Source organism: Candoia aspera, chromosome 5 (assembly GCF_035149785.1).
Source record: "Candoia aspera isolate rCanAsp1 chromosome 5, rCanAsp1.hap2, whole genome shotgun sequence".
NCBI classification, from domain to species: Eukaryota; Metazoa; Chordata; class Lepidosauria; order Squamata; family Boidae; genus Candoia; species Candoia aspera.
Window position 1 is genome coordinate 62,836,531 of NC_086157.1, and position 25,452 is coordinate 62,861,982.

Sequence of the window (25,452 nt, forward strand, 5' to 3'; positions counted from 1 at the left end):
CATTAGGACTTAGTAGAGGGGTGCTTTTGAGCTAACACTTTGTAAAGCACCTATTTCAAACATGTGCACAGCCCTGTAGGGAATATTGTGACAGGCTAAAGGTTACCAGAAAAGCAAGGGGTGTGTGTGTGTGTTTTAAGTGTGTTATGTTTGGTGGGCACATCATGGTGTTGCCAGTACTATGGTACCCAAAGACATCTGAGGTATTGACTGGGGCTTTGGTAAACAATTTCTTCTAGCATGCGTTGAACACATAAGGAAGTAGAGCTAGTCTCTAAGCCATTTCTGCATATTTCTTCAATGCAGAGAGGTTTATTATGTCAGCTTTAGATGTTTCCTAATTTTAAGAATCCTATTGTAAATATGAAGATTTAATTTGAAAACAAAAGGACCTAAGCCTGAAAACTAAATGCAAATATTTGAAAAACTATACAGCCAAGCTGGATGCTTTTAAAAAACCAGAACTACATCTGTTTACAGCTCTAAATTCAAAAAGAAAAAATTGTTTACTCATTTTTCAGCACAAAAAGAAACTTAACATGTTACTGCTTTCTTACAGATTAATATCCTCCACCTATGAGAGGAAGGGTCACTGTCAATTATTGGTTGGGTTCACATATCACACTAAACTATAATGTAGTTTAGTTTTGGCTTAACACAGAGGTCCCCAGTTTTGGGAGACTGAACACTGGATACATTTGGAATATTCTTCAGTCTTAAAAGGTAACGTGGGAAATTAAGTTCTAATTCCCATCAATCAGCCACAGTTTTAATACAATTCAAGTTCTGCATCTCTGATTTTATGGTTTATTCAGTAAAGATATACATACATTACCAGGAGAAAAACAAGAACATAATTTTTACATCTTGCAAAAAGTACTATTAATCTTAGGCCAGCTCCCCAAATTAAAATTGGATTCTCACTACAACCAAATAGCATATAGTCAGTACCTTCTTCCCTATATTCTAGTGTTTATACAATGCAAGTTGCTTCACTGATAGAAACTGATCTTATAAAATGTATGTATGTATGTATGTGTGTATGTATAATCACAAATTCAGTATAAAAACAGTATAAAAATGCCCAAGAACTGAGCATTTCTTCTGAAAGCACATGCAACTGTCATGAAAACTACAAAATGAAGGATCATTTAAATTTCACAGTGGGTGCCATAGCAAAGTTCTGTTCAACACCTCAGATCTTGCCATAATAAAAAGGAAGGAAAGCAGAAGAAAGGACAGTCTGTAGTGATCTCTGGAAAAGAAACAGAGGAATTCACTCTGCTGCAATTCTGTGTAATCTCAGCGCTTAAACAATTGTCTGGAATTCTATATACACTGTTTAAAAAGGCTTCCTAGCAAGAAGAGTATGGGTAATATACCCCTGGAGGCTAAGAGCATATTCAAGTGCTGCTAGCAGCCAGTTCCACTGAATTAAAATTAAAAAAACAAAACTGCACCACAGCCTAGTCTGTTAAAAGTTGATGGGATCTACAGCAACTGAAATATTCACGCAGCTCAAGTCACAGTAAATTACAATAATTTAAACTTGCTGCTTCATCAATGTTGGAAGCAAGATCCCAATTAGTAAACAGGCTGCAGCTGATCCACCAGACATAATTCATAGGAGCTTCTGTCCATCATGCAGAAAAGTGAAGCAGGAAGGACCTGGTTCCATCCTGTTCAAGAGCACAAACTTATTCAAAACACAGTAATATCTTTCTAATCTCCATCCACCAGCTGCAGTCAACAGGATTTAATTTTACATTGTCAAGATTGCTCCAAATCAATAAGATTTAATAATGCAAACATCAAGCCTGTAAATTAAAACCAAATCAAACATGCTGTTATGTGCCTCTGATGTATTTAACAGCACTGAACTTTCAAATGATTTCATTAGCCAAATGTCAAAGCCAACTTGTCATCATCTTGGTTTAGTTTATGGCAGAGCTTCCATGAGGTAATCCTGATGTAAACTATCCTTGTTCTAGAATAGGACAATATTGCTCAGGGAGAAGCAAAACTTTAATCAGTAGAAAAATATATCTCTGTGAGACAATAGGATTTGCATTCTCCTAACATATTTACACTGAAATTCTGAATGCATTGATTCAGATTAAACCCTATTGAAATAATGGGACTTTCTTCCAAATGAGTAAACATGTGATTGTACTGTTAAAATCAGTCAATTTGCAGTGCTGCACAGACAGATGAGTGGAACTTCCTTAGAAATTGGCTGGTCTTAAACAAGCTGCTATAACAACTTGTTTGTAATGAATAAGATGCAAGTGACATAAAATACCTTTCATCATATTATCTATCAACTGTGTTCACTAGCAAAACTTGTCAGAATTTTATCTTCTTCTGCTCTGGAGATAATTGAAATAATGTCCACATGGTCTTCTCCTGCACAGTTCTGAAATTCTTCAATTGTAATCATTTGAGGGTCATTTAGGTCCTAAAAAAAAGCTATTAGATTGTTAGAAACCAATAAATAGAACAAATTATATACTGTTCATAGTTGCTATTATAATATTGAAATGCAAAATTGCCAACAGAAGGCAATTCACATTTCCTTTGAGAAAAATTCCACTGAAGTCAAAGGGAGTTTCATCCACTTCATATAAATGTATCCTATCTTCATTTATATAGACAGATTTATAACTGAAATAGGATCTTGACTGTGTCCAATTTTATATTAACTAGAGAGTTCAGTTGCATTAAATCCATTTTTAAACATTTTATCATATCTCAGATGTATCAAACTTCAAGCTAATATTTTTTCTCACAGAAATGGCACCTATTCAAGAGAAGAAAAGAAAGCTGAAAGCAGTCAGGCAGTACTATGGGGAAAAGAAATACATTCTCTGCTCCTGATGATTCAGATTGTTATTAATCTCTAGTTTTGTTTCATAACCATGCTGCAATATACCAGAATGATGCAAGCAGATTAACTCTTGATTTATGCCAGGGATTTGCAATCTCTCTGGGTACAAGGGCTGTATACTGGTCTTTGCACGGCATGTCAAAGGCGATACTCAGAAAGTGGGCAGGATCAGTTTTATTTCTTTTGTCTTTTTTTATAGACAGAAGAGCAAGTCAAGTAAAAGAAGAAAGTTGCCAAACTAAGTGCAATCAAGGACTCTCTCTTTGTATTTGGTAGTACAGACAAGGATTTAAGAGAAATGTGTATCTTAAGCCTTCTAAAAGATTTGGGATGGAGGTTTTTAATAATAATAATTTATTAAATGTGTATGTTGCCTGACTCTCAAAAACTCTGGATGGTTCACAGCAATCAAAGAAATTAACAATAAAACATAAAAAAAATAAAAAATGATAGCAAACACGATGGTGAGGGGACTCACTCTCCCTTTCCAAATGCCTGGGTAAAAAGCCATGTCTCCATGGCTCTTCTAAACAACAGCAGAGTGGGAGCTATCCAGATTTTGGGTGGGGGGATCTCATTCCAGAGGGCAGGCACTGCTACAGAGAAGGCGTGTTTCTGGGATTCTGAGAGGTGACAGTGTCTAATCGAAGGAACCCAGAGTGCGCCAACCTTGCAGGATCCAAACAGCTGGGCAGATGTTACAGAAGCAGGTGGTCCCTCAAATAAACAGGCCCTCTGCCATGTTTTTAAGGGATGCATGGAGATCTCAAGCCTCTGCTATACTTAAAGCTGCCACTTTGCCCTTGATCTTCCTAATGCATAAAAAAACGTCCAAAAAGTTCAGTCCTACTCATTCTGAGCACTGCATCCAAGATCCTGACAGGCCATATTTTTTGCAAATCTGATCTATGCAATCTTAATCTCTGTTTTGGAACTGTTTTTAATATTTTTTTAAAAATTAGATATAAATAAAATATATACAGTCATTTTTATTAACTCATATGTCTAATATAGTTTTTAATCATCGTATTCATATTTATAATTCTTATATATAGATTAGTGTTCTATTTTTTTAAGAAAAATGTGTAGTATGCTAATTCATAGTCTTTATACTTCACTGCTGGAATCTAATTTTTAGATTCTTAGTTATCTTTTGCTTATGTTCTCTAAATGAAATATAGAGTTGAGCTGTATAAATAAAATGGACTTTGACTAAATAATCTCTACAGTAATTTACTATATAAGCACTATAATGATACTTGAGAGACATAAAAGGGCTTGCAAAACAAATATACCAGAGAAATTTTTCAGGAGTAAATTCAGATGCACATTGCAATTACAACTTACATTTGGTTAGTTTTTCATTTACTGAAAAATACAAGCTAACTGAATATTAAGCAATTTCCATCTACTGTAAAAATGTTCTGACAAAAAATCAAGGAGAGTCAGATAAAGAAGACCTAGACTTATAATCAAGAGTTATATGCAAAAGTCTCAGCATCCCCACTGAATTATTTTTTGAATGAATCCCCAAGTGGACAGAACCTGACTACATGAAACAAAGTTAAACACAGCATCTTTTGTCAAATCTTGATTTGGCTGGGAAAGGGGACAAAAAAGAAAATGGGAGAAGTCTCTCAAGTATGAGTATGTGCAGAGTAATGTTTTCACGGCTTAATCAATGTGAAACAAACTACAAGTAGATCATACAATTACACGTTGTTCCTGCCTTCTGGAGTGCAGATTCCCCCTGAAAGATCCAGCCTCACTGAGAGTCACATTTATAGCCAATCAGGATTTCTGTTTAATCCATGATTGAAAATCAAAAACTAGTGGTGTACTTTTTTTGTATCCTGCACTATTATCTTCAGCTCACAATCACAGCAAACATAAGGTATATGGAGCAGGGTGGAGAGACTGCACAGTTCTGCTACTGTGCTGTAGAATAGGTAAAACAAGCTGCAATGTTAAGTCACAAGAAAAGGACCCATCATTACACATTAACATGTCTCAATTCCAGTCGTGCCTGGAGTTTGCTAAGGAATAAAGAATGGGAATGTGCTTAAACTGTGCTTAAACATAGCACAGTTCTATGTAAGTGAATTCCAGATACAGCTTACTGTAATCACACATTATTGCAAATTAGCAGAAATCTTCAATATACACACCTCTTCATAGTGTGATGGTATTGTTAGAGGAGGTTGCCAAAAGGATTTAATTATACTGGAATACTTCCGAATTGTTATCAACAGCACAAATATTAAAACAAGTACAAGAACCACAAATCCAAGTATTAATGTGCCAAAGAGTATTCGCGTTCCCTCTAAAAGAAAAAGGGACATTGACATATTATTAACACACAGAGAGATACCCATTTGCAGTAAAACAGCAAGAATATGTGAAACATTCTCAGCTATCTTGGGTTACAATGTTTTAATACACTGCAAGGAAAATTCAGAAACAATTCAGAAAAATGGTACTATACTATCTACTAAGGAAGTTTCTGTGCAGGAAGTGAGCTGCCAATGTAGCTGGAGAAAAATATATAGGACTTGGGGACAAAAAACACTATTAGCACAAAACTGAACATGGGCTCCTGAAGAGTGTTGAAATGTATGTACTGTTGACAGAAATTGGTTGTGGATTAGACAGTTAAATGGGAAGAAAGTCCAGGAGCACCATGGCAGAAAAAGGGGCAGAATATGGAGTTAGATATAAAAAAAATCACATTTAAATTTGAATTATGCAGATAAATTATTGCATAGAAGCGGCAGTTTATATTTGGGAAACAGGAGAAGAAATTCCTTCTCAAACAATGAAACATGTCTCATTACTTTTTATTTTATTCGGTTTAGGAATAATCCCAGTCAAATAATCTGCAAACGTGAGCATTATATATAGGAATATTGTCAAATTCAGCACATTTTGTTTTTAAGAAATCATTGTTTTTCATCTTACTCCTACGCATTACAGACTGCTTCATGGGAAAGAGCTGAACTTGATTTCTGCATGATTCAAGAACAAAAATTTTAATCCCAAGAAACTGAACGGAAGAATGGAAAGGACTAAGGGACAACACAGCATACTATATGGGTCATCTGAGACACCAGGGTCAGTTTTCAGCTTGAGCTCTAAATACATTTCATACTGAAAGCAATAATGAGTTGTTCATTACAGCTATAATCTCAAGTAGCATCTTCAGTTACAGTATATACCATCAGTTCATATATGATGAACATCACCATACATGAAATTCCAGTTTAAAAAAAAACCCCACCCTTGAGTGGCTTGCACTCTTCGTTACAGTACAAATTTAAAGCACAATATAAATCTCAGTAATCAAACCACAGCTGGCATAACAGTAAAATCATAATCGTAACCACTGTACAGCCATACTTCTCTTGATATACAACAAATACCTGGTGCTACTTTTTCAGGAGTGACACAATAGCCACCCGTTCTCAAAGGCCCTGCAGAAAGACCAGGTCTTGATCACTTTATGGAACAGCAGCAACTAGGATAGGATTATCTTTACCTCTACAGGTACGCTATTCCATAGAAGTAGGGCTGACATAGAGAAGGATCTCTGATGACAATATTTCTTTAAGGGATGAGATCCACAGAAAATCTCACCAGACAGGCAGAGAACATATGATGAGATGCGGGACATGGACACACTCAATAAAGGAGACTGCATATTTGAGGCCAATCCTCACTTCCAGCTCCTGATCTTGTCTTAGGGGCCAGGTTATGCTACACCTACAGCAGTGTTCCTGGGCACTGTTTTTGATGGCAGGCCAAATTATAATAACTCTCTTATCTATTATCATGGTAGACTGGCTTGTATCTCCAAGACCTGGTTGGTAGGGAGATAAACATTCCCTTCTCAGAATGTACCCATCTGGGTCTTGAATTTGGCATCATGTTCCCATGGCAGGGGAGATGATTTAAACATAAATAACCAGTGAAAACAGTCTATTCCCTTAACTCCATATGTATGTAATTATACAGCTATTAAATAGTAAGATAATACATACCAGTGATTGTAGTCTTTGCACAATAAATACCACTTTTTTCTCCTTTGAGTTCACTCAGTGTTGCTTGTATCCTAAAGCAATACATGGTTCTTTCTTTTAGATTCTTCAATCTGTGTATAGTATTCATGATGACTAGCTGTATAATAGTAAAGAGCAGTTAAAATATTACTAAATAATACCTGTCATCCAAATTACATCCATTTTACATTAATTTTAAAACTACAGCTATTCTAGTTTGTAGTCCATTTACCTACAATACCTTTGTTTCAATCTAGGATAGGCAATCCCTTGCACACCTGCATCCCCAAGAATCCCATTTTTGGCCCTCAGGTGGCTCTGAGTGGGCACAGCCAACATTTTTGTTATGGGGTAAAACTGCAATTATACCCCTTCCCAGTTAATCTAATGTTTCTAACCCGGGGCAGCAATCAATTGGACTGCAGAATGCCAAAAGGCTTTTGATCACCTAAAAGCGCTATTCACAGCAGAACCTATTTTAAAATATCCTGACCCTTCCTTACCCCTGGTCATCCAAGCTGATGCTTCTGACTTTGCTATTAGTTGTGTACTGTTCAAGAAAGACGATCAGGGGGTTCTACGCCCTTATGCATACCTTTCACGCAAACTCTCTGATACTGAGCGGCATTGGCATGTTTGGGAGAAGGAAGCCTTTGTTGTCCATTATGCGCTCCTAACTTGGCACCACTTATTAGAGGGAGCGCCTCAGCCACTTTAGGAGTGGACAGACCATAAAAATCTCCAAGCACTCCAGTCTCCTAGGAAATTGAATCCCAAACATGTTCGTTGGGTGCAGTTTTTCAGCTGTTTTAATTGCACTTTAAAATATCTCCCAGGGGTGAAAAATTTCTTCGTGGATGCCTTATCCCACCAGCCTTAGCACAACAGCAACAGGGAGGAGATTGTGGACTCTGTCATCCCTCCTTCACTGGGACTGGTTGCTGGGACTCGAGGTGCTAAAACGTCTACCCTGCCTTCCCCACTGGCTGACTTACATGAGCTGACTGTTGCCCAGCAACGAGATACGTGGCTGCTGCAAAACAAAACTAATCTCACAGAGCACTATGGAGTTTGGTAGCATGGAGCTCAAATCTATGTCCCTGACACCTTACACAAGAAAATTTTGCGGCACTGCCATGACTCCAAACCTGCTGGTCATTTTGGCTTTACAAAGATTCTACATTTGATTCACAGGCAATTTTGTGGCCTTCTTTAGGAAAAGACGTTCAAGACTCTATCTCCACTTGTCCTGTTTCTGCTGCCTCTAAACATAAAGGGGGTAAGCCTACCGGGTTACTACAGCCTGTGGCCAATCCCACTTGACCCTGGGAACAAATTGCCATGGATTTCATTGCTGATTTACCCGACAGCAAAAAAGAAAACCATTATCTGGGTTGTCACTGACTTATGTTCCAAACAAGCACATTTCATTCCTTGCTTTGGGTTGCCAACAGCACCCCAGCTCGCTAGGCTTTTTGTTCAACACATCTACTATTTCCACGGGGTGCCCTCACGTGTCATTTCCAATTGCAGGTCCCAATTCACCTCCAAATTTTGGAAAGCCTTTCTTAAGCTCATAGGGGTGGAACAAGCCTTAAGCTCCTCCTTTCATCCTCAAACGGATGGATTGAATGAACGATTGAATGCTGTTCTAGAACAATATCTTCGCTGTTATCTCAGTCATCAAAGGACAACTGGGTGGAGCTACTTCCTTTCGTTGAGGTTGCTTATAATAACTCTATTCACAAAAGCATTGGGTTCTCCCCTTTTCAATTTGTATCTGGACAAGACTTTGTTCCTATTCCAGAATTACCTCAAACTCTTGAGCAGCCTCTCATGGCTGATGACTGGACTACATCTGATGTAACTGGCCCCTCATGCTTCAAACTTTACAAGATGCTAAAGACACTCACAAAAATTTTGCAGATCGCAAATGCACCCCTGAATGGGACCTTTCTAGAGGACAAAAAGTTTACCTCTCCACTAAACAGCTTAAATCCACTCAGCCTTCTAAGAAGTTGGGCCCTAAATTCATCAGACCCTTCCCTATTACCAGAGTCATCAATCCTGTTACAGTACAGCTGCAACTCCCCAAAAATATGCAACGTGTTCACCCTGTTTTCCATTACAGCCTTCTCAAACTTTTTCAAGCCTTGGATCGATGGCATCCTGATTCCCCTCCTCCTAACCCTATCATGATTGATGGTGAACATTTGAAATCCAGGAAATCTTGGACTCCCGACGACACAGAGGTCACCTTCAGTACCTCATTCAGTGGAAACACTTCCCTAAAAGTGACAGCGAATGGGTGAACAGTCACCATGTCCAAGCCCCCAACTTAATTCGTTCTTTCCATGCCTGTTTCCCTGATAAGCCTAAATAATTTTGTTTATGCTCTATCTGTTCTTCTTTGCAGGGTCGGCATTCCTCGTTCTTTCCTGCCAGGACTTCTTTTTTCTAGGAGGGGGCATGTCAGGCTCCCTTCTCTTGGCCTGCCATTAGAGATTTCTACACGCGTTAGTTGGCTTCACACATTCACCGCATTCCTAGAGATTCAACCCGTGTTAGCTTCACATTCCTTTCCCTCAGCTGTTTCAGCCAAGGATGCTTTACTGATAAGACACCTGTGTTGTTAATCATGTTAATAAACTGCTGAGATGGAAGGGGGGAACAAATGAGTGAGAAACAGCTTGTTTGTGAGTCAAGGAGAAGGGATGAGATCAGAGGAGGGAAAGAATCATTTTGAATGTCTTGGTGCCAAAATCTCACTTGGAGCTTTGATTACTATCCTGTGTTAATTGGATCCTTAATAAAGAATTCTTTAAGCTTTCTGATGGAGTGTCTGGAGAATTTCTAAGTTAGGGTCTTGGTACTGGGATAGTCACATCTGCAAAAACCCCTAAGGTGTTTGTGACCCTCTTTCAAGGAATGAAAGCTGATCTCTAAAACTGTCAAGTAAAAAAAGTATCTTGATATACAACATAGTATGTTATCCCATCTGGATAAGGAGTTCTGTAGGTAGTTTGAAAAGCTTCAGTGATATTTAGGTTGTTTGCAGATTACAAAGGATGTAGAACCAACAATAAAATATGCAGTATCAAGTGCTCAGTGTATAAAGGTTCATTCAGAGTCATGTATAGGTGAGCAGCCATAGAAACTGAGTAAATAAAACCTCCTTGCCTCTTCCTCCTCCTAATTATCATCATCATTCTTTATTTATTAAATGAGTACACTGCTCAAATCCCAGTGAATCTTCTTTTTGTTCTTCTGTTAACAGTCAATCAGCATTCCTATATTCAGTATGTTTAATCCACGCTGTACTGTTTTAGAAAGGGGTTGATAGGTTCTAATAAAAATTTAACCCAACTATGAATCTAGATTTCTTTTTTCATGGACCAGCACAGCTAATCTATTTTCTACTATTTAAAAAAAAATAGTCCAAACAAACCCCATTAAAATAATGTTGGTACCTTTTTATGCATTTAAAAATACATCTTTTTTGTCTACATAACTACAGGTTTATGAGGTTAGTCATGGGCAGGCTTTTCTTTCTCCCCTGATATCCATAAGCTATCCCCTATTACATCTTTTAGGTGGCCACTGATGATCTCTCTCTTCACCCAGGTCCCCCCTGAATGAATATTAGATGAATGATTTTCCCACTGTTTAATGACAATGATTTATATTATTTTAATGTATTTTTAATTATTGAATCTTAAGAATTTTATTATAAATTGCTTTGACATTAAAGTATGGGTAATGATATAAAAATAAATAAGAGGTTAATCTGTGTTTAGACAAACTTTTCCTTATAATTCTTATATTATCGGCTTGTCAAACAAAGGCAAGTACTTACTGATTTATCTGTTGAATTCTCCCAATAGATTGTATATTCAAATGAAGAGAAATTACTTCTTTGGTCAAAGGGAGGCAAGAAACTTAGAAGAATTGAATTAGCTTCTGATGTTACATTTATTGCTCTTGGAGGTCCTAAAATGGCTAAAATGAATAAACAAACACTATTATTTTTAATCAAACACTAGACAACCCGTGACCTGTTGTGTCATCATTTCAGAGATATTTCCTTACCTAAACAGAAAAACAGAATGATGGGGGGGGGGCAAAAAAGCAGTGGGAGTGGGAGCAGGGAAGGAAACTGGCAGGAACCATAGGAAATTCCTTCCATCCCTTCCTCACTCCTTTCCTTCCTTCCCTCCCTCCTTTCCTTCCTTTTCTCCCTCCATTCCTCCCTCCCTGTTCCTCCCTTCCCTCCCTGTTCCTTGCCTCCCTCCCTCCCCTCCTTCCCTCCCTTCATTCCTCTCTCCCTCCCACCTGCCTTTCCTTCCTTCCCTCCTCCCTTCCCAGTAAGTCTCCCGCTGCAGTACTTCATACCCAAGCAATTTGCAACCTTCCCTACAAGCTTCCCCACTGACTTTCTCCCTGCAAGCTTCCCAGGCAGGAAGTTGCAAGTCCAAACCTATTGCCACACTGCTGCAGTCAGGTGATCCCCATTGACTTTCTCTCTGCAACCTTCCCAGGCTTCCCCATTGACTTGTGGGAAGGTGTCAGGGAACACTGTAAATGAGGATCACATGACAGTGGCAGTGTGGTGGTGGCACTGAACAGAGGCAGCGCAGGGGGTTGAAACAGCAATAATTTCCCCAAATTTCAATCCTACAGGAGAAATGGGTCCCTGCATTCTGTAAGTTAGCCCATTTGAGGTACCTCTGTTGGATAAGTTTTGCCCTATGATGCACCATTTTGTCCAGTTAAAAATTATAGACGAGAGTTTTAGTAGTATATAGATAATCCAGTCTTACATCTAACATGCAGGAAACATGTACAAACTGTGTTAGTTTATTTCAATACTTGAGAGTATTTGCATTCAAAAAGGAATGCATACTTGCAGCATTTTCTGCCACTGCCATTTGAATAAATAGAACAAACCCTTCATTAGACTTACATCCTGCCATTCATCTAGGAGCTGAAGACAACATAAATGGGAGGCCCCTGTGAACTGGGCTGAGTCTTTTCTGTTCAAGTCTGGATTAGCCTCTATTCAACACTGGGTCATACCTTGAATGAAAGAATTTGGTACTTTCTGATAGTACTGGATCCAGGTTTAAGTTTACCTTTGGCCATAAAAGCTCACCAGGTGACCCAAAATGAGCTATCCTACAAGGTTATTGTTGTGGAGGTGAAAAATGGAAAAGTGTATGCTACATCTGACTCCCTGAGTTTCTGAAGGAAAAGTAGGATATAAATCTCACACATGAATCAACCAAAACCTAAATAATATTACAGAAGGTATGATGACAAGAGAAGCAAGAGCAATAGTAAAAAATAGATTGCTTTTCCATGCTTTTCTTTATATAGAATACTTAAGATAGACTAGTTGTTCACAAAACATTACATCATAGGTACTTCTGGCAAATGATGAAAATCTTATTCATCATTGTACAATGCAATGGTTATATGATATCATCTGAAATTTTCTTACACAGAGGAGAGTGTACCAATGAAGCATATGAATATTTTTCTTGGGCTAAAAAAGGCACATCAGTGAACATGTCTACAGAAGCGTGGATAAGAGAATACAACCTTGATACAGAACACAGGTAATTGTTGCTAGTATACCTCTGTGAAATGAAATGTACAAATCTGCTTATAGCATACTTCTACAAATAGCTGTGTATTCTGTTATGATAAATAAGAGTCTCATTTTTTAAAAAAAAAAGAAAGCTTATTATGACAAGCATTTGTGAAACAGAGTCAACATCATAAAATGCTTGTGGATCTTAGTTTATAAAAGCTGAAATCATTATAAATTCTTCAGTCTCTGAGATAATTCAAGACTTGATATTATAGCATAGGCCCTATCTTTTGTCCTACTGCCTACTGTTTGTTTTCCCTTCCACATAGGAAATTATGACTAAAAAAGACATAGTTAGAGGCATTAACTCATCAGTAAATGAAAAGTTAACACATGAAACATACTGTGTCTTTTAGCAATAAAAACAGGTGCTTCAGTCCATTCAGATTTTAATTTGCCTTGTTCAGCTCTAACACGTAAAATAATTCTGTAAAAATCCTTGATATGATCAAAATCACATTCAGGCTCTGTGATATCTGTGCAGTTCACTTTTTCCCATCTTTGGTCTGATTGTCTGCAATATAATACAAAGACAGTGGAATTCCTTAGTGATGTACTTTGAATGAAAACATGTGATAAAGAATAGAAATATGTATTTGATATTTGACATCTGTTTACTTACAAGCAACGCTGAACACTGTAAAACACTGGACCACTGATTCCCTTAACTGGAGACCAGCTCAGCACATTCTGAAAATTGTATGACCTAATTGTCAAATTCTGCGGTGCAGGTAAGGAGAGAGAAAATCCTAAGACGACAAACAAACAAAAGATGCGTAAAAGGAATAAAAACACATACATCCACAGTTCAGCATTCTCTAAAACACTTCACTGGTAAGATGAATTGGCCACTACTAATGCAGGTATTGCCTGAGGTTATTGCCAGGATGCCAGTAGCCCAGGGATATTTATTACAACTTTTTTATACCATCCTATTTCTTGTGATTCAAAGCAGTTTACATAAAACCTCTTAAAATTCATAACAATTACAAATGCAAACCATGCCTGTTTGAAGCCTGTCAGGGTGATTTCCACAGCTCTGCAAAATACAAGCAAGGTGGTGACTCCCCTTACTTTAGGGGTAAGGTATTCCCCTCTCCCTTAACCTCCCACAAAGTGAGAACCCAGAGCAGCCCCTTTCAAGGTGCAGGCATGTGGGGAGAGGGGCAGGAGGAAGCTATTTCTGGTTGGGAAAGGTGGGTCTGCAAGTACATGGGTGCCAAGGTTAAAATAATCAGCACCTTTAATTGGGCCCAATGATGACTAGGTGCTAGAATGGTAAGACTGGACACTTAGTCCAACTTAAATTCTGGAGAGGGAGAGACTGAAGGGAGAGGGCTTTGGGAGGTGTGGGTAGAAGGATGGATCTAAGAGAAGCTCAGAATCCAAGCCCGAGGAAATTCCCCAACTGTCAGAGTGGCAGGGTTAGAAATACATAGTTGTTGCCATGGAAAGTTAGCAATGTACAGATACTTGGTAAAATATTAAGTTACTAGAAATCATCTTGCTGTGAGAACTAAGAGGATACTTTAAAGTAGGGGGTCTCAAATTCTTTTGGGTTTAAAAAAATATATCCAGAAACACTGATCAAGAGGCAAAGCTCCAGTGATGGTAAATTGGCTGCATTCAAGTGAACTTCCCCCCCCCCCTTACATAGAACCTCACCACATTCTCATGAAGCTTTGGGGTTCTGTGGAACACAGTTTGAAAGACATCAAAAATGTTTATTTAGATAAATCATAAGTATAAATTGGGTGGCTGGGCATGTTAGATAATGCTCATGGTGATTTTTTAACCGCATGCATGATTTTTTTTACTGCTTTTTTAGTAGACCTTTGTCCATTTGTTTTCTTCATTTTGGGAGATTTGGCAGGACAGCATAGAACTGAGGGAAGGAAGCCCTTCCCAAAATATTAATGCAGATGATTTTGGCAACTAGGTACACTAAAACATGTTGCATCAAGACAAGTAATTATAATATATACAGGTATGGTATATGTTGTAGCAGTTCTATGTAACTCACATCATTTTTCTTTACCTACAAACTTTAAACACATTCATCAGCTTTTGTAGCCTTACTGATGCCAAAAAATACTTCCATTAATTTTAAAAGCATTTTATCTTTTATATTACTGTTTAAAAGGCACAAAGCAAACATCCGTATTGCTAGCTTTCATAAGAAACTTACAGGTCAAGTTAGTTTTCAACCCACTGTCCCATAAATGTCTGTCTAAATAACAACAGAGTATTCATAACTAAATATTCTGACAATATGCAGTTCTACATCAATAGCCAACTCTGATGCTGCTGAAGTCCTGTCCCAGTACCTAGAGATTTTAACATTTGGATGGGAGTGAACAGACTTAAACTGAATCCTAGTTAAACAGAGTTACTGTTTGTCCACTGGGGTTCTCTGCACCAGCTGGCAGTATCACAGAAGGATCAGGTTTGCACTTGGGGTTCTCTTAGACTCACAGCTCCTACAGAAGATCGCTCTGAAATTGCTTCAGAGTGCAGTGGTAGCCCATGTGCTGACCAACATTCAACAGTGGAGGCACATTACACCTGTGCTGGATACTAATCTATAAGCCCTGCGTGGCTCGGTGCCTAGTTATCTGCAGGACTTCAGCCGTCCATTGGAATTGGCTTCGCCAGTTAGGCACAAAGCCAGCTGGGTGACCTTGAGCCAGTCATTCTCTCTCAGCCCTAGGAAGCAGGCAATGGCAAACTGCTTCTGAAATCTTGCCAAGAAAACTGCAGGGACTAGTTCAGACAGTCACTAGGAGTCAACAGTGACTCAAAGGGACAAATATATAATACATATACACACACAAATACATACACTTTAGGGAAGTGAGGGGGTCCAAAGCTTGACAGTGCTGCTTTTCAGTGGTTGCCCCAGTTCTTTGGAACGGCCTCCCAGTGGACATCCAGTTGGCTCCCACCCTGACTGCCTTCTGGAAGCTGCTCAAAACAGTTCTTGCAGAAGGCATTTGGGTCTTGACCTCATCTTCATTTGGTTATCATTTGGTTAGTTTAACAGTATTCTATATTTTTCATTAGTATTTGTATACTTTTTATTGTATCACATTTATTATGTATTATATTTCTTTACTGTATATTATTTATTATGTATCTTATCCATACACTGCCAAAAGTCCTTAGGGATTACACATAACTGTTATTAATAATATTGACAAGATTCACAATGCACTCTTTTGGTACTCAGCAACTGCATGCTTTCTCCTAACACCTTATAGTACATATACTAACCTTAAACAAACATATCTCAGAGTAATCTGTGGCATTTCACCTTTGCATTTACATACTGAAGTCAAGCTATTCAGCACATCATCATGAAATTGCACAAATAGAGCATTCACCCAACCAATCTTTCTAAGTCCTCATGAGCAACAGTTCTGCACAGACACAAAGTTCACAACTGCTACTCTCATGCTTCCCAAAAGGGTTTGTTGTTTATTCGTTTAGTCGCTTCCGACTCTTCGTGACTTCATGGACCAGCCCACGCCAGAGCTTCCTGTCGGTCGTCAACACCCCCAGCTCCCCCAGGGACAAGTCCGTCACCTCTAGAATATCATCCATCCACCTTGCCCTTGGTCGGCCCCTCTTCCTTTTGCCTTCCACTCTCCCTAGCATCAGCATCTTCTCCAGGCTGTCCTGTCTTCTCATTATGTGGCCAAACTATTTCAGTTTTGCCTTTAATATCATTCCCTCAAGTGAACAGTCTGGCTTTATTTCCTGGAGGATGGACTGGTTTGATCTTCTTGCAGTCCAAGGCACTCTCAGAATTTTCCTCCAACACCACAGTTCAAAAGCATCGATCTTCCTTCTCTCAGCCTTCCTTATGGTCCAGCTCTCGCAGCCATATGTTACTATGGGGAACACCATTGCTTTAACTATGCGGACCTTTGTTGTCAGTGTGATGTCTCTGCTCTTAACTATTTTATCGAGATTTGTCATTGCTCTTCTCCCAAGGATTAAGCGTCTTCTGATTTCCTGACTGCAGTCAGCATCTGCAGTAATCTTTGCACCTAGAAATACAAAGTCTTTCACTGCTTCTACATTTTCTCCCTCTATTTTCCAGTTATCAATCAAGCTGGTTGCCATAATCTTGGTTTTTTTCAGGTTTAGCTGCAAGCCAGCTTTCGCACTTTCTTCTTTCACCATCATAAGGCTCCTCAGTTCCTCTTCACTTTCAGCCATCAAAGTGGTATCATCTGCATATCTGAGATTGTTAATGTTTCTTCCAGAGATTTTAACTCCAGCCTTGGATTCCTCAAGCACAGCTTGTCGCATGATGTGTTCTGCAAACAAGTTGAATAGGTAGGGTGAGAGTATACAGCCCTGCCGTACTCCTTTCCCAATCTTAAACCAGTCTGTTGTTCCATGGTCTGTTCTTACTGTTGCTACTTGGTCATTATACAGATTCTTCAGGAGGCATACAAGATGACTTGGTATCCCCATACCACTAAGAACTTGCCACAATTTGTTATGGTCCACACAGTCAAAGGCTTTAGAATAGTCAAGAAAACAGAAATAGATGTTTTTCTGAAACTCCCTGGCTTTTTCCATTATCCAGCGGATATTGGCAATTTGGTCTCTAGTTCCTCTGCCTTTTCTAAACCCAGCTTGTACATCTGGCAATTCTCGTTCCATGAACTGCTGAAGTCTACCTTGCAGAATCTTGAGCATTACCTTACTGGCATGTGAAATGAGTGCCACTGTTCAATAGTTTGTGCCACATTCTTTAGTGTTCCCCTTTTTTTGGTATGGGGATATAAGTTGATTTTTTCCAATCTGATGACCATTCTTGTGTTTTCCAAATTTGCTGGCATATAGCATGCATTACCTTGACAGCATCATCTTGCAAGGTTTTGAACAGTTCAGCTGGGATGCCGTCGTCTCCTGCTGCCTTGTTATTAGTAATGCTTCTTAAGGCCCACTCAACCTCACTCTTCAGGATGTCTGGCTCTAGCTCACTGACCACACCGTCAAAGCTATCCCCGATATCGTTATCCTTCCTAAACAGGTCTTCGGTATATTCTTGCCACCTTTTCTTGATCTCTTCTTCTTCTGTTAGGTCCTTGCCATCTTTTTGATCATACCCATTTTTGCCTGGAATTTACCTCCAATGTTTCTAATTTTCTGGAAGAGGTCTCTTGTCCTTCCTATTCTATTGTCTTCTTCCACTTCCGCGCATTGCTTGTTTAAAAATAATTCCTTATCTCTTCTGGCTAACCTCTGGACTTTTGCATTTAATTGGGCATATCTCCCCCTATCACTGTTGCCTTTTGCTTTCCTTCTTTCATGGGCTACTTCTAGTGTCTCAGCAGACAGCCATTTTGCCTTCTTGGTTTTCTCTTTCTTTGGGATGTATTTTGTTGCCGCCTCCTGAACAATGCTGCCAACTTCTGTCCAGAGTTCTTCCGGGACCCTATCTACTAAGTCCAGTCCCTTAAATCTATTCTTCACCTCCACTGCATATTCCTTAGGAATATTAGTGAGCTCATATCTAGCTGATCTGTGGGTCTTCCCTAATCTCTTGAGCCTGATCCTAAATTGTGCAAGAAGAAGTTCGTGATCTGAACTACAGTCAGCTCCAGGTCTTGTTTTTACCGATTGTATAGATGTCCGCCACCTTTGGCTGCAAAGGATGTAGTCAATCTGATTTCCGTGTTGTCCATCTGGGGAAGTCCATGTATAAAGCCGTCCCTTAGGTTGTTGGAAGAGAGTGTTTGTTATGCAGAGTGAATTGTCTTGGCAAAATTCTATCAGCCTATGTCCTGCTTCGTTTTGTTCTCCCAGGCCATGCTTACCTGTAATTCCAGGTGTCATTTGACTGCCCACCTTAGCATTCCAGTCTCCTGTGATGAAAATAACATCTCTTTTAGGCGTGTTGTCCGGTAGGTGTTGCAGATCCTCATAGAACTGCTCTACCTCAGTTTCTTCAGCATCTGTGGTTGGGGCGTATATTTGGATCACTGTGATGTTAGATGGCTTGCCCTGAATTCGAATTGAGGTCATTCTATCGTTTTTTGGATTGTATCCAAGCACTGCTTTAGCCACTTTACTATTAATTATGAAGGCCAGTCCATTTCTTCTGTGGTCCTCTTGTCCACAGTAGTAGATCTGGTGGTCATTTGATGTGAAGTGGCCCATTCCAGTCCATTTCAGTTCACTGACGCCCAAAATTTCTATCTTTAATCTTGACATCTCACCAATAACCACATCCAATTTGCCCTGGCTCATAGATCTTACATTCCAGGTTCCAATGGTGTGTTGATCCTTAGAACATCGGATTCGCCATTCACCACCAGCACAGTCGGCTGCTAGCCGTCCTTTCGGCTTTGAGCCAGCTGCGTCATCACGTCTGGGGCTAGTTGAACTCATCCTCTGTTCCTCCCCAGTAGCATTTTGACCATCTTCCGATGGTATACCGACATATCTCTGGTTGTACTGATCCATTTAGTTTTCACGGCAAGAATCCTGGGGTGGGTTGCCATTACCTTCCCCAGGGATCGCATTTAGTCTGACCTCTCTGTCACGACCTTCCCGTCTTGGGTGGCCCTTCACGGTTTAGCTCATGGCATCACTGAGGTGCTCAAGCTCCAGCACCACGACAAGGTAACGATCCTTTACTGAAGTCCCAAAAGGGTAAGTTTAGGTAAACATGTCACCTCCCTCTTACCTCATAACCAGAATGGTGCAAGTGCAGACAGTTTCTGAAACTTTCTTGTGGGTACAAGGGGAATTCTAATCAAAAGCTACGCTTCTGATTCCCAACCAAGAATCACTGGAAAGTAGGCCTGCACAAACTTTTTTTCCACATTACACAATGGTTTCAAATTTTCTGATAGATTGCTGTATTGGCTTGTATTCGGCAGTATTTAAAAGATGAGCAAATGTAGAACTTTAAAACCGTATCTCTTTATCAAAGAAGCGGCTCAAACTTAGGAACTTTTTCGCTTATCGAAGGTACCCTTTCCTCCAGAGTAAATTCGCCATTCTTCAATCCAACAGCACTCCTTTGCCTTTAAGGCAGCCTTCCTCTACCCTTCAGCTGGCGCACTCTGGGAAGTCTCCTTCAATAGCGCTACAGAATTTTGACTTTATATTCTATTATTTTTTAATCACCCTGAGGAAATCTACCTGCTGAGATTGAATCTGAAATCATAAAGGATTTCAGTAGCTAGACTGCTGGAGTGTTGGAAAGAGATAACCCTATTCAGATGCTGAAAAATTAAGCTCTATCCCTTATCTGGAATTTAAAAAGCCAATGCACCTAATGAAAAAGGGACGACGACTTCTAGATACCTTGGCGTCTCTCCCACGCCCGCTCCAGCCCCCTCCAACGCCATATCTACATTCCTTGGCAACCTCTCTCGGTAGCCGTTCCCAGTCCCTGAGAAGTACCTTCGACAGCCGCGGAAAACAGCTGCCTCCACAGGAAGAAGAACAGTAGCCAGTCGGCAAGAGGTAACATGGCTTCTGAACGTCGTCTTCTCACGCACCTCCCGACGGGGTACGCGGCAATTCTCTCATCTCGTACGCCATTTTTTGCACGCGAGGATCGTCAGGCCGCGGCAACCAAGTTCCTGCTCTGCTTCATCCGCTTCCCGAACGAGGGTGGAGGCGGAATTGCGGAAGCGGCGCGAAAGCGAGGCGTCGCTGCTTCCCTCCCGCGCGGTGAGAAGTTCGCCGCCAGGACGAGCGAGAGGAGGCGGCGCTGTTACTTGTGGAGACGTCCTGTCTTTCCCTGTAGCGCTCTAATTCCAGGGGTGAAAGGTGAGATGCTTGTGGCCCTGCAAATTTATTTGGACTACAACCCCAGGGACTACAAGGCCCTGACTTGGCGTGCTCAAACTGATGGGAGGTGGAATCCAGCATCAAGAAAGCCACCGGTTCCCTGCCCTGAAATTGTAGGTTTTATGTACATACGCACTTTATTTAGCATTGATTTGCATGTATGCGTTAAAATACTTGCCTGAGGCGTATGCATTTTAATTCGTTTTGTTAGAGACCTGGGGTGGTCAGCATGAATAGAAAAGTGGAATATTGAACAGTGGGCAGCAGATACTGCCGGTGCCTTTACCGGCATTAAAAATCAACGTCTTTGGGAGACTGGAGTTCTGTGGCAGGACTGAAGGTCTCCATCAGCAGCCTTTTGCCAGTCTACCTAAAGTAGCAGCAAAGGTGGCAGCTACAGTATTGTTTCTTTCCAATACTATCTCTTATGCAGAGGGTAAAAGAAAATCCATACCGTTATTGCTGCACAGACTTCCTGCAACTGGGAATTGGATTTATTAACTGTTTTTAGCAGAAGTAAAACCAACCAAGTTCACAGTCAGAATTAAATACAAACTAGTGAATTAACGAATTAAGTGTAAAACGATACACGGCTGAATAAAGATAAGGCAAGATCTACATACTCAGATGCATACATATGTCTCAGGTTCAAGTTGAGGAATAAATTGCAACACCCACTCTCTTCTAGAGCCTACAGAAAATTATAGTGTCATAAAATTTGCTCTCCTCACTGCCAGTCCTTACCCTGCCTCTAGATTCTCTGACCTCTTTGCTGCTAGATGATGGTGTGCAGAGTGTGATAAACAAAACCATTGATTAAATGTTGGCTTTGTGTCCTCCCTACTTCTGAACATCATTGGCCAGTGAGATAACTTCTGCACATTAAGCCATCGGTCAAAATATCTCAGAAACCCTTTGATGAACAAGCTGCAGGGTGAGGTGCCCAGTAAAGCAGCAGAGCCCAGCTCTTTCAAACCTACCACCTTTTGAGGCCACCGAGACCTTTGCTTTAAGTGTTCTTCAGCCAGGCAGGGTGAGGGAACTGCCTTAAAAATGTACTTTTGAAAGAGCACTAAAACCTAGTCAAAACAAGTCCACCAAGAGTGGATGGGGCGGGTTCTTAGCTCTGGAATAGGAGTCCCTGCTCCCTCAAAACCTTTGAGAGATCATCTACTTTACTGCACTGCTCCTCAGTGCTGATCAGTTGTTCAGCAGGCTGTAGAAAGCTGTCAGATATAGTAGCAGTTGGAAGCTGTATGTTGCTGTTTTCCCAGGGAGGGGGGCGATCAGGTCTGGGAGAGAATGGGAAGGAAGCGTGCATGCAGCAGCAGGAAGGGATTAATAAGCGCAGGGCTTATTCTGCCCTACCGGTTATCTACCTATATTGCTGCTGGCATGTCTGTCAAGCTGCAACATATTGTATACTCCCTAAAATTGCCACTGCTTATGTCAGCTTAAGCAGAGACATTACAGTACTGTTAGCTACAACATAAGGGTGTCTCATGCATGCAGGGCCGCAACTAGGGGGGAAGCGGGGCATGTGCCCCAGGCACCACGCTGGGGGGGGGGGCGCCAAAATGGGTGCGGAATCCATGTTTGCCCCGGGTGACACAGACCCTAGTTGCGGGCCTGCACACGTGGGCTGAAGACAAGATGAACACAACATCATAGAGACACAACTAAATAAAGATGAATAAAAAGGAAAGTACAGCCCTTTCTTTAAAAAAAACAAACCTCAGCTTTTGCCAAACTCTTGATGTTTTTTTGCACTGTTGCACTGCCACTTTCCATCCAGGTCAGAGACATAATCTCTTGATGCTTCACTGATGCAGAAATTTGTATTCTAAGGAAACAAGATGTAACTTTTATGCAATACATATTTTACACTGTACAAATAGTATAGAGTTGATTGATAAAATTGGGGCATTTGGCAACCCACCTGTATTTACAACTGACCCAGCTTCCCGCAATCCTGTTCTCCTCCCTGTGTGAACTGCCTCCACTTCAACTCCCCCCCCCACCCACCTTCCCCCCCATCTCTGCCCTTTTGGCTGCCCTGCACAGCATAGCTGAGAGGCCACTGTATTCCACTGCCCCTTGCTGCTGCCCCCAGCTGACCTTCATTGTCTTTTTCATTGCCTCTTCCTGGCCAGCCTCAAGCCCCATGGTGCAGCCTCTGCTGACACCTCCCTGGCCCCACCAGAGGGGTTTGCACCAGCCCACCCTAGATCCGCCTGGACCTGGGTGCAAAAGTCCCAGTGTGACTTCCTGCCTGCAGCAGTTTCTGCTTCTCCTGGTTCTGCTTCTCCCTGCAAAGAACCACAACCAACGTGTGCGTGCCTCTGCTGGGATTCGCTGTTGCTTTCGAGGTGGCTCTCTGGCCTTTGCACCACAAAGGCGGGAGCAAGTGGTAACCAGGTAGCCTCGGGGCATGTGCAGAGACTTTGGGGATGACCAAGGCTGCAGCTCTGCCTCTGCAACCTGCTGCTCCCTGCTTTGTCCCAGAGTGCACTGCATGCTGTGCTTGGGGAGTCCTGCTTGCAAAGGTGCCATGCAATCCAGGTCTGCCTGGGGGAAGGAGTGCTGCCACTCATGGTCCCTGTGGCAAAGTTCAGCTGAGCTGGCCGGGACATGAGCGGGATGGCTTTGCAGAGCCTTGGCCGTAGGAGAGGCTGCGTCTCCTGGACCCAGCTGGGGTTGGGCTGGGCTGGGCTGGGCTGGGAGGGGAGGGGAGGGGAGGGAGGCAAAGGCAATGACAAGGTCAGCTGGAGACATTGGTGACATGGGGGTGTGTTGGCAGCAAAATAGAATGGCTTCTGTATCTTGGCCTTGCTGTGCAGGGCAGCCAAGAGGGCAGAGATGTGGTGGGGTGGGGGATAGGCATTGGGGAGAGTTGAAGAGGAAGCAGTTCACACAGGGCAGGAGAAATACTGTACGGGGTCCTCATCTAATGACTGCACAGTCCTTCCTAATGACCGCAACCAAGACTGCCAGGACTGCTGGCACTAAGCAGTGTGGTCATGTCATGTTTTGCTTAATGACCACATTGCTTAGCAGTGGAAATTCCAGTCCCAGTTAGGGTCACAACCTGAGAACTACCTACAATTAAGGAATTGCTTTCTTCAGGAACTTCCCATGGAGAGAAGTAGCATTAGCCACAGTAGCAACCCCATTATTATATCCTTGCCAACCTTGCCTCAGGGAGGACTATCCTTTGAGCAAAGATCAGGTTGCTAACCTTTAGTAAAGCATCAAAATAGAACTATAACTACAATCTGATATAGCTTGAATACAAATTTTTAACACAATGACTGCAAATTTGATGAAATTTGTTCCTTACCATCTCCTTCTCCTACCCTATCCTGGAATATTGCTTTTAGACACTTCATTTTATCTGCATTTGATCTGTTTTTGGTCAGTTTTATCCGTTCACTTGAAGTATTGCAGGGACCAGAGCAGCAGTTCTTTAATCATGGCAGCTGCAATATCCTGAAGCCATGTCCTGTGATTCACAGGTTCCTCTTCTCTGGGTGGGACATAAAAGTTTTCCTGTGCTTTAGTATGATGAGAGAAGGTAACTTTTTCCTGGTTGCTTAATTTCCACTGTCCATAGTAAGTTTAATCTGTTTCATCACATTGCCATATTTCAAATCACTCCCGATGTGACTCTAGGTAATACACACTTCTGGGATGATATAAATCTCTGTATTGGAGGAGGAATTCTGGCATATTAAGGAAGATTACCTCAACAGTATAGAAGAAAAGACTGTTTATCTCAACATATAATTTTTCTAGAACCCCTCAATCATAATCTAACATGATCCAGTTCAGAGGGTGGGGAGAACAGTTTTTCTCTTGGAGGTATTCAAACAGCCTTATGTTCCAGTGCTAGTGATGGACTGTTTAAAAATGTTTATCAAATATTTCTACTGTATGTATAAAACGTAAATTGCAAATGTAAAGTGCCTCTTGCCATCTGTTCTTACAACTATTCCTATTCTTTTTTTTGAGTTGTTTAGCAAGTTAAACTTCAAGATATCTGAAGCAGAAATGACAAAGGAATAAGATTCTTCATTGTTTATTTGTAAATCTCTGTAAATCAAATGAAATTGACATCTAAGAAATGTAACAGCTGCAAAATGCGATTCAAACACATTCACACTTGATCCAACGTTGTCCCCACTGCTGCTTCACAGCTTTGAACTAAGTACCCACTTAGTTCATTTTATTTCCATAGTTATAGTGTCCTGAGAGTTCAGAATCATAAGGATTCAGGAAGGGATCTGAACTAGATTCTTCCCTCATTATAAATTCAATATTTTTACAAAATATAAACAACTAACTGGAATATTCTAAACTACACACAGGAGTTGACCATTTTTGTTGTTAATCATTACAGTCTTTGTGGAAAGATGAGTATGAGTCAAGTATCATGAGGATTTCACTATTACAGCAAGTATGTATTACTTCCTCTTGATCTCCTGGGAACCACATAGAAGCACAATCTTGAAACTTATATTGCATTCCAAATCAATGAAGCATATGCAGAACTCTAACCTGAGGACTAGGATGGACATATGAGGATTAAAGGCTCTATCAGATTACATTTTCAGTGAGATAGTTGGTATTGATAAATACTTTTAAAGGGGATTATATAACATTAATTTTAAAATTAAATTAGGCACAGGAACTTGCTCTACACAACACATTTAAGCATTTTTTACTCTGAATTCACAGTTTTTGTAACCAAGTAGAATTAAGCATAGGCATCCATTCCTAACCACAATGATGTCAAAATGATGACACAAGCTCCGCTCTTCTACTTGCATCATAGCATCACAAGCAAGAACGTAAGAGTGGAGTTGGTGTTGTGATACGATACATGTTTTATCACTCACCCACATCCCAAGCCTATATGCAAGGAAACAAGTGGTCATTTTTCATACAAATATACAACCTTAAGTATGTCTCACACATACAGGTATGCAAGGATGAAGTGACTATAACATGTAGACTTAATCTAATGGCAG

At 40.6% G+C, this 25,452-nt stretch overlaps 1 protein-coding gene across 1 annotated transcript; it reads right to left on the reverse strand.

Annotated features, from left to right (window-relative positions):
• Positions 1–793: 793 nt before the first annotated feature.
• On the reverse strand, positions 794–20,258 carry IFNGR2 (interferon gamma receptor 2). The gene is made up of 7 exons (XM_063305420.1): positions 20,030–20,258; positions 13,218–13,344; positions 12,940–13,109; positions 10,799–10,941; positions 6,925–7,060; positions 5,056–5,210; positions 794–2,458 (listed from the first exon to the last, which is right to left on the reverse strand). Exons 1-7 carry the CDS (start codon positions 20,097–20,099, stop codon positions 2,321–2,323), a joined length of 939 nt encoding a protein of 312 aa, XP_063161490.1. The 5' UTR covers positions 20,100–20,258; the 3' UTR covers positions 794–2,320.
• Between the last annotated feature and the right edge of the window lie 5,194 nt (positions 20,259–25,452).